The sequence below is a fragment of the Typopeltis vanoorti genome, chromosome 3, assembly GCF_054136105.1.
Source record: "Typopeltis vanoorti isolate ZY-2024b chromosome 3, IOZ_Tvanoo_1.0, whole genome shotgun sequence".
Taxonomy (NCBI): Eukaryota; Metazoa; Arthropoda; class Arachnida; order Uropygi; family Thelyphonidae; genus Typopeltis; species Typopeltis vanoorti.
In genome coordinates this window covers 163,606,836-163,623,391 of record NC_143551.1, presented here as the reverse complement: position 1 = coordinate 163,623,391, position 16,556 = coordinate 163,606,836, and the positions used below count along the sequence as shown (strand labels likewise).

The following is a 16,556-nucleotide window of genomic DNA, read 5'->3' as shown; positions in this document are numbered from 1 at the left end:
GCCAAAAATGGAAAGAAATGAAAAAGAGATATCAAAGATCAAGATTGAGAAGAACCTCTATTGTCAGGATGCAAAGAAGAGCTCTTTTCAAGCCTATTCTGATATGTCAGAATTAAGGAGTGGCAGCCATGAGGTGCATTTTGAACTTCTTGCACTTAAACTTTCTGCATCTGTATGAACTTATATGCAGCATATTTCAGCTGTCCGGTTAGGCTGTACATTCTTATTCCACTTGGATTTTAAATATCAGAAATGTGGGCATGTCTAAAACTGCTTGCTATTATATCATCTGTATTGTATTATTTCACAGAGAACAATAAATTGTTCTCTGTGAAAAAATCTAAATGTATCACTTATTGAGACAGACCACCCAGCCTATTTCTGTACATGCCAAAAATGGAAAGAAATGAAAAAGAGATATCAAAGATCAAGATTGAGAAGAACCTCTATTGTCAGGATGCAAAGAGGAAGCATGAGGCCACACTACCTGGCATGAATTTTTCTTATCATAAGAAAGTGAGATTTAAGGAAATATCACATGGGCAAGGCACAAATCACCATGACTACTCCACCATCCCACAATTACAACATACCTGAACATTATGATTTTCTCTTGTTTCTCTTTAGAGCACATTATCAGCATTAACTTTTATGTGATCTCTCCTGTAACTACTACTAAAATCATTCTGCTGAAAGACTCCTCTAATCAAACATAAAATTACCAGTGGCATTGAGACTAGCACATTAAAGGGGAAAATACTTCCACCCATCCATTGCAAAATGAATATATGTCCACTGTGAACTTAACAACTTAGATATATTAAGCATTTTTCTGGAAGAGGAGGAGGAGGAGAATATGAAATACAAGCCAGAGAATGGTAAGCATTCAACAAGTAGGAAATTAGATAAATCTCTCAGATAAATTGGATACATTTAATAGGGAAATTCTCACCAAAAGAATTCTTGTAGTGGGCTGTCTTGAATTCTGCCATGATGAAGTCTTCCTTTGTCTCCAACAATGAGCCATACATTCCTGTCCATCTATCAAAATCCTCTAAGGGAAATTCTTTAATAGGGAAATTCTCACCAAAAGAATTCTTGTAGTGGGCTGTCTTGAATTCTGCCATGATGAAGTCTTCCTTTGTCTCCAACAATGAGCCATACATTCCTGTCCATCTATCAAAATCCTCTAAGGGAAATTCTTTAATAGGGAAATTCTCACCAAAAGAATTCTTGTAGTGGGCTGTCTTGAATTCTGCCGTGATGAAGTCTTCCTTTGTCTCCAACAATGAGCCATACATTCCTGTCCATCTATCAAAATCCTCTAAGCTTGATGTACACACACACACATGTAAATTATTTTGACAGATGAAATACAAACTTTTGTTAATAGTAAAATTTCTTTGGTATAACACTAGCATCATCAGGTGAAAATTTAAAGGAACAAATCAGGTTGCATACAGATAATGCTGAGACACATGAATCATGCTTAAAAATGTGATTCAAAACTAGCAATTACGGTCCTATGTGAGCAGTTGTCAGCTTCAGTGGTATTTAGAATGCTGCAGGAATATTCAAAATATTCAAGTGATTTCAGTTTTCTTTCTAGTATGTTCAGTAGGATCGTTAATCCTATTGAACATTTGTGGAATGAACTGGAGCTTTGGGTGAGGTTAAAGGATGCCCCCCCCCCCCACACACACACAATAGATCAGGACCTCATTACATGTCTACAGGAAGAATTGGTCCAAAGTCACTATCACATGCTTGTGAAAATTATGCCTTGTAGGATTGTTGCAGTCATATAGCAGTGAAAGTAGGTTGTACATTTTATTAAGGTGGATGCCGTGGTTGTCATTTGACTTCTTTCCAAGTAGTGTGTATAAAATATTCAATAACCAGTTTGTCTTATGTGTGTATTAGCAAATCTGTTAAATAGTATCTGTTAATCTCCATCTACACTCTGTTTCATTATCATCATTGCCAAACCAGATAGTAAACAACAGCTATTGTACATATGTGTACCTCCTGCCAGAAGACTTGCTACAGAAGTTCTCCAGTTAATATCTATTGCATTGCTTAACTGACATTCATCAGAGATCCAACCAGAAGTTAGAATAAGCTTCAACTTTTAATGTCACATATTAGTACTTGTTTATTTAGATAGTTTGTGATATTGTTCTGATTTCTGAGAATTTACACACTTCTGGAACTCCAATAGTGAATTGGTTGCACTGTTCTCAATACCTAAGGGTTAAGTTATCTAGGAATCCATCTCTGGAAGCCAAATGCAGTCAACTCTCCTTATAGAGAACTTCATAGTGATCACAAATATAGTTTGTTATAGTGGCTAATTTGCTGTAGTAAATTTCCTTTAGAATATTATTTTGCTTATGGGATTCTGCTTTGTTATTGTGCTTGTGAATCTTTATAATGGTGTTGCCATAGTGAGATTAAACTGTGCCTGCTTTTTCAAGCTGAATTACTCTCCAGTATTCTCACACTGAGCAGTAAAAATTGTCAACCAGTCTAAAGAGTTAAACCAACATTTATGTCCTAGCGGGGTTTGTGTTCTGATGTATTTGCAATATGGTCCTGTTCAGAACTGGAACTTAATAATTTCTTGAAAAAAAAAATTGAACTTTTATGTGTTAATTGAATTTAATGTTGAAATAGCATCTGTTTAGGCACACTTTTTAGTGAGGATGGCAAATTAAATTTGGAAATAGCCAGCAGAATTAGCAAAGCTGGAATGGTAGGAAGTTGACTGAATAAAATTATATGCAATAAAAGAGAAATTAGTCAGAACACTAAATTAGCATACAAGATGTTGTTCAAACCAATTTTAACTTATAGATCTGATCAACATAAGAAGCCTGAATGGCAATGAAATGGAGCTAGCTGAGGAATTACATAAGTACCAGATTGACATAATAGGGGTGACTGAAAAAAAAAGACAAACACTGGTGAGATCTTTCTGAGCAATAAATACAAAATGTTATATTCAGGCAGTGACAGTCGATGAAAAGAAGGGGTAGCCATAGTATTCAACACTAATTACGAGGCTAATATTCTTGAATGGCAGACAGTCTCAAGTAGAATGATGTGGGCAAATATTAGAATGGGGAACTGGATAATGAGACTTATTTGTGCCTATGGTGCCACAGAAGGCTCTACTAAGGTAGAAGAGGAGGAATTTTTTGAGGCTCTAGAGAAAGCTACTGACACAATGAAAAAGGGAAAGTTGGTCCTTGTTGGGGAGCTAAATAGCAGAGTAGGAAGTGATTGTCAGACATACAGAAATGTTTTGGGAAAATTTGGAGAAAAGAGCAAAGCTAATAATAATGGCAAATATCTGTTGGATTTCTGCTCAGGACATGGACTGGTTATTACTAACACCATGTTCCAACATAAAAATGTGCACAAATTCACAAGGAGAGAAGAGGCAAGGAATAAGAAAAGTCTCATTGACTATGTTATTATTGATAGTGATGTTTTCTCCCTGGCGCAGGGAGTATTTGAAATTGGAAGTGATCACCATTTAGTCTTGAGCAGGATAAAATTAAATTTCATATTGAAAAGAAGAACATCTAAGAAAGTTTTAAGTGAATAAAAGTTGAGCAGCTCTCAAATGTGAATTGTAGACTAAAATACACAAATATTATTAAAAAAAATGAAAGAGTTTGAGAACAGGAACCAAACCTTTAGAGAACCAGTGGCAAGCCTTGAAGAAAACCCTGATTGATTCAGTCAGAGAGGCATGTGGTGAGATTGTCTGCGATTATAGAAAAATCAGAACTCCATGGAGGACACAGGAAGTTAGAGACAGTGAAGAAAAAAAAGAAAGCATATCAAAGGTTCCTGGCAAATAAGTCAGCTTTTGCTCTTGGAGAATACAGAGACAAATGTAAGAAAGCTAAACACTGTGTAAAACTAGCTAAACAAAAGTCATGGGAGGACTTGGGCAAGAAAATAGAAAATAAATATCAAGAAGGTGGTAAGATATTCTGGAGGTTGTTGAAGAAGCTTAGAAAAAGAGGAAAGAGTTCTGTCAAAGGAGTTAGAGATGATAAAGGTGACATAAAAACGGGAGAAAAAGATATCCTTGAAGTATGGAGTAATTATTTCGAAGAACTGCTAAATGAAACAAGCAATGATAACAAAGTGGTAAAAAAACACTCAACAGGCATGCAGTCAGGAATACATATCCATACTTGAAGTACAAAAAGCTATCAAAGGCTTGAAATGTGGAAAGGCAGCAGGAGTAGATGATATTCAACCAGAAATGCTGAAGTATGGTGGTATAAAAGTCTTACAGTGGCTTCACTGCATAGTTCAGAAGGCCTGGACACAGGGACGAATTCCTGATGATTGGAGTAGAGCTCTAATAGTACCCATATATAAAAAGGGAAATAAAACTGATTGTGAGAATTACAGGGGTATTTCTTACTTGAGAAACAGTTGAGAAGAATTGTGGAAGAAAAGCTTGGTGAAGAACAAGCTGGATTCAGGCCAAATAGAGACTGTCAGGATCAGATTTTCACTTTATGACAAAGAGTTGAGAAAGCATGGGAATATAACAAAGATCTGTATTTAAGTTTTGTCGATCTGGAAAAGGCATATGACAAGGTGCCAAGAGAGAAGCTATTCAATACACTACAGTTATATGGTGTCAATGGGGCATTATTATCAAGCAATACTTAGTCTTTATTTGTGTTGCAAGTCAGCAGTTAGAATTGAAGGAAGTTCAGGAAGGTGGTTTAATGTTAAATCTGGTGTGAGACAAGGATGTACATTATTCCCCTCTGTTATTCATTATCTATATGGATCACAAGGAAAGTGGTATTAAACATGATATCAATATTGGAGATGTTAATGTCAGCTCTTTGCTTTATGCAGACGATGTTATACTTCTAAATAAATCTGCTACAAGTTTGCAAGATTCCCTGACTAAATTGAATAACTGTTGTAATAGATACGGTATGAAGGTCAGCAGTAAAAAGGCGATGACAATGAAAATAGGCAGAATCATTGAAATTGTCAACTGTGTTGTGAATGGAGAACCTGTGGAACAAGTAAAACATTTCAGTTACTTAGGCACGATTTTTAGTGAGGATGGTAAATAAAATATGGAAATAGACAACAGAATCAACAAAGCTGGTATGGTAAGAAGTCAAATGAATAAATTGATATGGAATAAGAGGGAAATTAGTCGCAACACTAAATTAGCTGTATACAAGACAGTGTTCAAACCAGTTTTAACTTATGAATCTGAGAGCTGGGTCAGAAGTAAAACACTTGACCAAAGACTAGAGACCGCAGATATGGGAGTCCTGAGAAAGATTAGAGGTGTGAACAGATGGCATCAATGGCAATATCATATTAAAAACGAGGATATTAGGAACAAACTTGACATTGTCAGCATCCAGGAATGCGTTAGCAGAGCTAATCTCAGGTGGTATGGTCACTTAAACAGAAAGGACGAGGAAAGATTAACAAAACAAGTGTTCTCTGCCTGGTTGGCAGGAAAACTACCCAGAGGAAGACCAAGATATAGGTGGATTGATATGGTACAAAGTGCCTTAGACGATAGAAATATAAGATCTGTTAATATTGGAGTTTTGACAGGTAACAGACTGATTTGGAGGAAAATTGTAGATAGGAAGTTAGTAATGATGTAAATTTTTCATGTAGTACTATCATATCCTGTACACCCCTTGAGGGTACATGGCAGGAATTTGATGATGATGATTTGAGAGCTGGGTTAGAAATAAAGTACTTGACCAAAGACTTGAAACCATAGAAATGAGACTCCTGGGGAAGATTAGGGATATTAGGAAAGAACTTGACATTGTTAGCATCCAGGGATGTGTTAGCAGAGTTAATCTCAGCTGGTATGGTCATTTAAACAGAATGGGAGAGGAAAGATTAGCTAAACAAGTGTTCTTTGCTAGGATGGCAGGAACACCAAGATGTAGGTGGATTGATACAGTAAAAAGTGTCTTAGAAAACAAGTATAAGATCTGATAACATTGGAATGTTGACAAATAGCAGGCTTATTTGTTGGAAAATTATTGATAGGAAGGAAGTTATTAATGAAATAGTTAACTTTTCATGTAGTACTATCATAAGAACCTGTAATCCCCCCCCCCCAATGGTATTTGTCAGGAATTTGATATTTTTATACCCACTATTGTTGCAAAATTATGTAATTATGTGACATTTGAACATGTCAAAAGGTGTATGTCAGAAAACCTGTGCTTTTCTTGTGATTATGAATTCAATTACTAGCTTGGAAGATTTTTTACTAAATGTTTTAATAAGCATTTACTATTGGGCATTCTCAGGTGAAATAGCATTCAAGTTCCCAGGAGAATGGGAGCTGTTAGACTTACTCTCAATTGACATTCTTGCACTTTTGAAGGTACTTTACAAGATTCAGATTAAAATTTATGCTGATTATTCTAACCTTTTCACTCTTATTTTTTTTTCAAACCATATTGTTCTTGCAACAAGACTGTATTATTGTGTTGATCTTTGATGTAGTTTCTTTTATATAATGTCACATGCTATTCAACTCCAAATTGACCAGAATGTTAATATAATGTGTATTCATTTTTGCTTGCATTTATATTGCTAGCCTGGTTGGCTGAGTGGCTAGCGAATCCACTCTCCAGCCAAAATGCTGCAGGTTCAAATCCCGCTGTGGACATGGATATTTGTGATTCACTGTGAAAATATCAGTGGTGGTGGGTGGTTGATGGCTTTGGTGTAGTTGCGTTACGTTGTAGGTAGTGGAGACAGAGCTGTAGAGCAGGTGCTCTCCCTCAATGAGTCCTTTGGACTCTCTGGAGGTAATAATAATAAAATAATAATAATAACAAGGGTGTCTTGAGTCTAAACCAGGAAAGGCAGTCCCTTTCTCCACACAGAACGTGATGTGTCAAGAAGGGGATTGCCTCTCCATGCAGTTTTGGTGTAGGATAGTACCCACTGGTAAATAACTCTTGTCAGCCACTAAGCTCAAAGATGCCTGTCTGTTTTGAAGAATATACTGTATATTATAATTCAACTTCAAATTACAGCTTTCCAGTTGTTCTCTTTAGTTTAAGACAAACTGCAAATTAAGCCCATTCATTATTTTGGGCTGATGTTTAGCTTGTATGTAAACCATCCATAGCTACTGCAAACAGCCCAAATTAAAGTTTATAACATTTTTTTTTATTCTTGTGATGACATCTAGATGGCATAGAGGAAAATATTAGTCATGTATTTAAGTAATAAACCTAATTACAATAAATACATTTGGTAACCTTGTTTTAATATTTAAAATAAAGAAATTGTGTTGACTTTTGATTGATATAAACATAAAATCAAAATGTTGCAGCTAATTACTGTTTCCATTTCAGAAAGAGGAGTGGTTTGGGAAGAAACTATAATATTGCTTCCAGATAGTGTTCATTATGTTTTCTTGTCAGCTACTATTCCAAATGCTAGGCAATTTGCAGAATGGATTTGTCACCTTCATATGCAGGTAATGAGGCATATATAAGATACTTTTTTTTTTCTCTCTCTCTCTTTTTTTTTTTACTTCAGGGTTATTTTAAATATATTTACTTACTATTTCAAATTTAACATTTCCTATTTGTAAAAATTAGTGTCGTCTATTGTTCATTTCATTCTTACAAATTGCTTTACTTGAATATTTTGTGGAAACAAATTGAAGAGTGCTGTTAATTGCTTTATTTGCTTACTTTAATTATTTTCTGGTAATAAACAGTTAAATAAAGGAAAAAATATTACATCATTAGTATCTTAAAAACAGCATCTAAAAGGCCTAAAGTAGCTGTAGTCAGTCATCTTTCACTAGCCAAAATAGCATTTACTTTAAACACTCAGAAAGATTGTAAACCTCTCATACGTTAATACTCTGATTAAGCTAATATTAGATAAACTATACCAGATGAGATCAAACATGAAAATTTTCAAGTCACTTGAAGCTTTCAATAAGCAGGATGGTCTCACACTAATGATGAATCACTACAACATGACTAAAACATTCACATACATCCATACCGTTTGGATTTGAACCCAGAGATTGTTGGTTTGAGAGAGCAGTTATACTAACTACTCAGCCAGCAGCCTGAACTTATCTAGTCTGGTTTGATCTGATCTAAGTGTCTGTTAGTAGTCTTGGATATATCTCCCAACCTATGGGCATTAAACCATCACACCAAATGATACTTTCTTGTCCTTTCCTCTGATGGTATGGAAGCCACACCTTGAATCACTTATGTTATGCCTTAGCAAGTAATATTACACATAAGTGAAAGATGAGGTGTTTTTTTGCCAAGTGGGATATCACTTTTTTTTATTATATTGGGGCTTGAAGTAGCCATAAATGACAGAAATAAAACATTTCTTTCTTTTAAAAGCAGATCAAATATGATACTAATACTTCAGGCAGGCTCACTTCAGCTGATGAATGATTGTGTTGCTATTATTCTGTCTGATGGGCCTGGTGAGAGTCAAAGTGGTGTAAATAGATAGTCAAAAGTATATTAAATTTAATACCCAGTAGAACTGCTGAAGCCATGATTTGCAGAAGAGCTGGAAAACATGTATGGCTTGTCCTTTTGAACTTCATCTTATCTTAAACTATAGCAGCCATGAAAAGTAAGAAAGAGATAGATTATATGCAGATAAAAAAGGCATCCAGGACTGAAATGCTGGGAGAATATCATGTTGGAGGATAAATGGAGTAAAATAGCACTGAGAAATGATTAAAAAATGCTATTTACTTCTTCCAGTATTTGTTTGAGTCATGAGAATATCTTCAGGGAGTATAATATGAGAATTGTCACATGCCCATGCACACACAAAGGCAATATAGATCTAAATGAAACACAAGCACAAAAGACTAGTCATAACTAAGTGAGGGTGCCCTCTATGAACACCTGTTGGCAGCTTCTGATATAGACTGGTATCTCAAAGCATTGGTGTTTTCCACATTTTGTGAAGTTTTATGCAACCATATTTATTCAGGTTAGGCTGATTTTTGAGAGCAGCTACAGATTTAAGATCTGCTGCTGCTTTCAAAAATCAGCCTACCCTGAATAAATATGAGTACATAAAACTTCCCAAAATATGGGAAATACTATACTACGATTTTACTACAATCCCAATTTACATCCAAGGACCTCACTTAGGATTATAATCTTTCATATGTGTTTCATTTCTCATATTGTGTTCCTTGAAGATGTCTTTGTGACAGATGAAATAGTGGAATGAAATGGTATTTTTTAATCCTTTCTCAGCACCTTTGCACTTAAGCCTCCAACATGAGAGAATGGGGGGGGGGGAGGCAAACCTCCCAATACCCATAGATCCATTTCACAGTTATGCATATACTCATTTTTCAACTCAGTGATGTGATATCTCCATTCCACAAAATGCATCTACTTTTTGTAACACTCAACTTTCATCTTCATCTCACTTTTTCTAGTTATACACTGACTCTTTTTGTCTCATGAGCACATTCTTACTATGATATTCCATGTCATTGTGAAGTAGTACAGAATTTTATTTTTTATTTTGTTTTTTTGCTGAAATTTTTTGTGCCTTATTTATCAGTTATTTGCTGTCTGTATTACTCTCACTATGCTACTAATCATTCTGAACTGTTTTCTTTCTTTCTTTCTTTTAAAGTTCATTTACACAGTTCAACTTTCCTAATAGCAAACTATTTCCTCAGAGAGTTTATTTTTTACACCTCCAACATCACATCTTCCAGCTGCACTGATCCATCAGGTAGAGATGCCAAGACATTTTTGCTCAACAAGCAGTGATCTCACACAAACTGTTTATGTTACCTATCAAGAATACCGGATAACCAGTATCCATTCTCCAAACACTACATTTTTTCTCACTAATAAGAAAGTAGTAAGAGATCTAAGTAATGTAGTGCTGATTTCTTCTCCTTGGAGAAACCCCTCACAGAGACACTTGGGATATAATATAGACATTGTAATAACACATGAGAACATACAAACAGTGGAAGATATTAGATTAGAAGCTAAGTTCCTTAATGGGATGTTATGGGGGTTGGTAGCTAGGCCTAGACAGTTCGGTAGAAGGTCTAAAAATAGCATTTTCTCAAATCTTGGGAAGTTTCACCACCTTCACAATTATTAAGACTTGGTTGGTTATTTAGATTTGCTGTAATGAAGCATAGTAGTTTTTTTCCCATTTGATTCTGTACAAGATATCTAAGTCATGGTCAGCTAACGCCAACTGACCATAGGTGACAGCTATATTTCTTGTGTTCAAGATGGATTTTGGCACATCTCCCTTTTTGTACATGCCAAGTTGCAAGAACAAGGAACCTTGTACACACACCTGGAACAGAGAAAAAGAGGTAGTTTTTTGTTCTTGTGTACAATGTTTTTTCCTTGTTCTTGAAACTTGTATATTGGCAGACTGGAGATCTGCCCATATCCACCTTGAGGAACACAAGAAATATATCTGTTGCTACAACTATGGTCAGCCAGGTCTAGCTGATCATGCTTTGGACACTTTGCATAGATGTTTCTCCAGCAAATACAAAGTTGAAAGACTGGTTTTTGTCATCAGCAGATTTAAAAAAAAAAAAAAAGAAAAAAAAGAAAAAAACAACCAGTCTTACTTAATAAATATGGTTATATACCCAACAGCCAGTATTAGCTGAGTTGTCTTTTCAATAATCAAAAGAAATTAATCAAATGGGATAGGGGTAAAAAAATAAGGATATTTTTTTTAATGCAGCTCCTTAATGAAAGTTTGCAAACCTATAGTACATTACCTCTGGAGAATAAGAATTTTTTAAAATTTATTAATTTATATATGCTATTTTATTTTATTTTTGTTTTATCTTTTACATAATCAGGAAATCCTCCTCTAGGGACCAAAGCAGACTACTAGAAGACTACTAGATCTGCTAGAACTGTAGCAGAGAGGTAGTCTCACACCAGGTGATGAAATTCATATCTTGTCTAATGACAATCGCAAACATCTGTGTCAACAAGTACTAGTGAATACAAATGAAAAATGAATGTCTTACTTAGAGATTGCTAATAGATATTCATGAATTTTAAGAAGGCTATAAATTCTTGCAGAGGTGGAATGTTTTAATTTCCTAATGGTATCTAATGGGTACATGTGATTAGTCTGAGAAACATGATGTTTTACTTTTTGATGTGGTCATTTGGGTTATAGCCTTCTGATTGGGATCACAAGCCACAGAAACCTTAACTCACTGAAACCGATTAATTTCTATTAGGTAAGTTCTGTTGACAACAACAGTTACATTAGCTGTTAGGCTTTGATAACTATGGTTATTAGTTTTCAGTGTCTTGATAGTTACTGATTATATTTTGACTCATTATTTGATTCATGTTTTGAATATTAATGTTAATGGTCTGTCTCTCTGATGCCCACATTGGATGAAATATATTGGAGTTTTGAATAAAATTCTATATATTTTTGTTACATGTGGAAGCCGTGAAAGTTTTAAATACCTCCCACTGAGCCAAACTTAGTCTGGCAGGCAAACCTTGCCACCTCACCAAATGTTTGCTGAAAGCAGCAACAGGCAAAACCCAATGAACCAACAATCCCCACGAACTATTCATTCTTATTGCAGACCATATAGCAAAATGAAAGGGTTACAACCCTCTGGTAAATATATGTAGATAGTTAACTCTTCTAACATGATGGATTTATTGGATCTGTATTCCTTTATCCCTTTGTCAATGCCAAGTATATTGTTTTAATTCTGTGTCAAAAAAAAAAAAAATCTGAAGTGAATGAACTCTTGGTAGTTGCATTGCATAATATTAAAGTATAGATTAAAAAAAATTATTTGAAATAAATAAGAAAATGCAGTGGAAGATATCATAAATCCATTTGTGTAGATAAATATAGAAAAATGAGAGAGTTATGTTCTCATTAGCCCTGGTAACTTCAAAATTTTCTTTCTTCATTTAGCAATAAAATATGGATGGTTCCTTTCATCATCATCTTAACAATGCCATATTAAGCCTCTCAGCTCTATGTTTTAACATTTGATGTTTTATTTTATTTAGGGGAAGCAAAACTTTTAGTTTCACTTGCCCTACATTCTTCATTTCAGTTGTATGAAATAAACAGGAGATATTAAAGATCCATGCTGATATTTAATAACGACACCCATCCACATTTATATACATACAGAAATTGGAAAGTTTCTGTGTGTTAAATCTTATTAGAAAGCAATCCTCTACATTGGAATTGCTTTATATTGCAATAAGTAAATTTTCTAAGTTTCTCTTACATACATGGCTATGAAATATGGATTAGTTTGTTTGTTTATTTAGAACTGAAAAAACCATTTATGCTATTCTGTGATAATTACTTTTATACAATGACTGCAGTTCACTTATGAAAAATATAACTCTGACATGGAACTGCTTTGGCACCAAATAAGAGTTTTGGTTCTCTTAAGGTTTCTGCCTGATCTCTAATGAGTACCAACAGCTAGAAAGAGCTGTCAGACCAGCAAAACCTGAATTAAAAAAAAAAAAAAAAATAATAATAATAAATTATTAATCACTAATAAAAGGTGAATATACAGCAATCCCTCTATTAGTGTGCCTAATGCGTTCTTTAAAACAGGCACATTAATTCAAAATGCACTAATCGAATACAGTAACCTATGGGAAAAAGTATAATTCGTTCCTCATATTTCTTTCTTGAACCTTAATTTTTTTTATAAAAGAATTAAGATAGTCTCAGGGCCTAGTTAAAGGAAAACAATGAAGCTGAAAGACAATAAAACATATTCAGAATATAAATTTTATTATTCAACTTCTTAACAAAGAAGTTGAGCTAACGTAGTTTGGCAAGAATTTTGTTTCTTTTTTTCATACAACTGACGGTATGGCCCTATTGCCTCTTCTGCAAATTTTACTGGTTTTCTCTTCACCAGGGTCAGTCTCTTAGCAAAGTCTCCACTTCTGTGAAGACAGAAGTCTCCACTTCTGTGAAGTCTCTTTGGCTGACTATCAGTGGTTAAATTTTGTTCATATTCTTCAGGATCTTCCCGATGTGCATATAAATTTAGCAGGTCGGAATCACTCGGTTATGCAGAATGAGATTTAATTAACTCTTGGACATTATCATTGAAGGGGCAAAAGAAATGATGGGCACACATGATTTTGCCAACACGCGAAATCATGTGCTTTACAGATAAAATTTCCCAACTGTTATACATGCAAAATAGTTACCACTTTAAAAACTACAGTGATCATAAAAGAGAAGTTAATTTTCCGACGTGTAATAATAAACAACTCATCCCAGAAGACTGATTAATTACCCTATTATCAGAATAGATTCTCTTTTTTGTGACATGTGTAAAAGTGTCGAAGGGTCTTGAATCTGTGGGTGTACTATATCAGATGACATAAGTTTTGGCAGTAAAAATTTGGAACATAGTGCACATGAAAGTATTGCAGTATGCATTAAAAATAACTTTATAAAATATTTTAAATCAGTAACTAAATTATTTCATTCTGGTGAGTGATTTTTTAAAATAGTTAACCATAAAAATGTATAGATAGAAAATTTTTAAAATCTGTTACATTTATTTTTAAGATGTATATAGGTGCACTAATCGAATTTGGGTATCGAAAAAAATGACGCACTAATCGAGGGATTACTGTACTGTTGATTGGGCTGCACTCATGTTTTTTAAGTAGTGCAAACTACGACATATTGGATGCCATGTGTTGTATTCTCAAAAGCTCTTATTCCATTATGAAATAAGGATGTGTTTTTATTTTCCCATTTTAATGTGGTTATATGGTTAAGTAAATATTATTACACATATTTTTCAATTTTCTTCATTCTGCAGTTTGACTGAAGCACCAAATATTTGGCCAGAGCATACTGAATTACATTTTAAATATTATTAATTAACTTTTATAAACAAAAAAAAAATTATTTTTTTTTATTAATTATTAATGAATGTATTTTTATTTTTTTTAATGAAATTTAATTCACTATGCCAGTTGAATATTCAGTGCATCAGCCCAATTTCAGTTATTTGGCCAAATCGTGGTTTGATGCATCCCTACTTAGAATCATGACCATCAAAGTATGAGGTAACCAAAAAAGTTTGCAGATTTTATAATAGAGTTTGCAGCAGTGACTGCTTTATTTCGCAGTGGTTCACGGAGTGCAATTTTTTTATGTTCAGCATAAGGCAGCACAGATATGCTTCAGTCAATCAACTTGGTTCTAACTTGCTGTGTACTCTTTTTCTGTGAATTTGAACCTTTTTAAAATGTCAGTTGAACATGGTGTAATTCGGGCTTGTTTGCTTTACAAATTTAAACTCAGTTTGAAGGCTACAGAAGCATCCATAAGATATGTGTGACATTTGGAAAAGATGTGATAGCAGAACGTACTGTGCAGTGCAGAATGTACTGCACTGCACTGCAGAGTACATTTTGCGTAGACATTAGACTCTACTTGTTTCCACGTAGTGTCAACATGTGGTGCATCTTCAAGTGATTCATCACCAGTACGTTCTGCTATCACATGTTATCCAGATGGTTTAAAAAAAAAATTTGTTTCTGGTGATGAAGCACTTGAAGATGCACCACATTCAGGAAGACCCTGCATACATGCCGCTGTTGAAAATAATTCTACATTAACATGTCAAGAACTTTCACAAATGTTTAATGTGAGTGGTGCAAGTGTAAACAATTTGTTTACACTTGTATCAACTGAGAAAATCATGGAAGCTAAGCTGTTCTTCACTTCTTTCATGTCATAAAAACAAGCTGTTTTTGGATTACTTGCTCACTTGTGATGAAAATGGACCTTGCAATCTAACGGGAAGTGAACACTTATCATAGACTGTCACCAAACGATCCTGCCACACACTTCAAAGGCACTACTTCATCCCCAGAAGACTATGTTTTGTGTGTGGTGGACTGGAGCCGATATTGTCCACTACGGGTTTCTCTCTGCAGGCCAAACAATTACGGCCGAAATGTTCTTGAGCTTGTGCAGGATACTTCAGAAACAGCCAAGACTAGTTAATCAGAAGAAAGTGCTATTCTTACATGACAATGCAAAACTTACTTATGTGAGAAGATTTGTGCTGTAGGATGGGAGATACTCCCTCATCCTCCATATTCTCCTGACATTTTTTAAAGCAGTTATCACCTTTTTTAGGTACTAGGACAATCACATTCACATAACAGAATAGACAATTCAGCAATAAAATAGATTGAAGCAGAGGTTGCTCAGTTTATTACTTGTAAAGACAAAACGTTTGATAAAAGTGGAATTTACAAACTTGTATCTCGTTGAAAAAGAGTTATAGATTTGTGAAGGTGCTTATTTTAATGAATGAAACATTTTATGAAAATTTCTATAGTTATGAAAAACTGCATGAACATTTTTGGTTATCTGATACTTTCAGAGTAGACACCACTCAAAAATTGCACTGGTGAGATAGAGGCTGAAGCAAATTTGTAAGAGTGGGATCATTATAAGCTGAAATGTTCTCCTCTGGACAACATGATGAATCTAAAACTTTACTATAAATTCTTGATGTGTCTGGAGGAGAACAATTTGGCTCATTATGATTCCACTCTTACTTGTTTCCATGTAGTGTCTACTCTCCAAGTACTTCACTGAATTGGCAACCATCATTTCTTCACTTTCTACCTGTTAATAGAGGAGTGACTTCCTATGCCCCTTTTCATTGCAACTACAAACATACCCCAAAGAAGGATTAAACCAAGGTAACTTTTTGCATCCTTAATTTACAAGCACACCCTATCTGATTCTTCTCTTCTTTCGTTCTGGCTATCTGCATCCTCCGAAACAGCCTTTTGCAGGAAGTATTCCTTACCAGTCACATTTGCAACTCTTCAACAAAAAAAAAAAAAAAAAAAAAAAAAAAAAAAAAAAAAAAAAAAATTCAGGGGGGGAGGAGTCATTGTCTGCATTCCACATATGGAACTGATGTACTTATAGGTTCTTTAACCTCTTGTGTTTGGGATCAGTATTAAAAAAACTACTCAATCAGGATAATAAAATCAGATAGGAGTTAGTTGGATGCATACCATCATTAAGCAGAAGTTGCAGATAATAAAAAAAAATTATGGAGAGAATATAAAGAAAAAGGTGATTAGCACACACAAGAATGGTGTGACCTTGTATGATAAGAAAGTCAAAGCTGTTTATGAGAGGAAGCTAGCTGATGAGGAAAAAAGAAATCCTAGAGCTCTTTTGCTATGTGACAAGTAAAAGGAGGAATAACTATGGAAGGATAGTAGGGAGGTAACAGTAGCAAACCAAATAGTCAAGTGATTAGATCATTTTGCATGGGTATACCATCCTTGGTGATATTGCAATGCTGGATGTGACATTGACTGATGGGATAATAGTCTGAAGAATTGAAGGTGATGATGATGATGATCATCATCAGTCTTGGGACTGGTAGCTCAGCAGCAATTTCCTCC

The 16,556-nt window shown here is 34.6% G+C and overlaps 1 protein-coding gene across 1 annotated transcript in view; it reads left to right on the top strand.

Moving 5' to 3' along the window:
• Window positions 1-16,556, top strand: part of Mtr4 (exosome RNA helicase Mtr4) — a 432,027-nt gene that overhangs the window by 116,026 nt on the left and 299,445 nt on the right. The window contains exon 7 of the mRNA XM_090390948.1: window positions 7,410-7,534. Coding sequence (XP_090247074.1) covers window positions 7,410-7,534 — 125 coding nt within the window. The remainder of the gene's footprint in view (window positions 1-7,409; window positions 7,535-16,556) is intronic.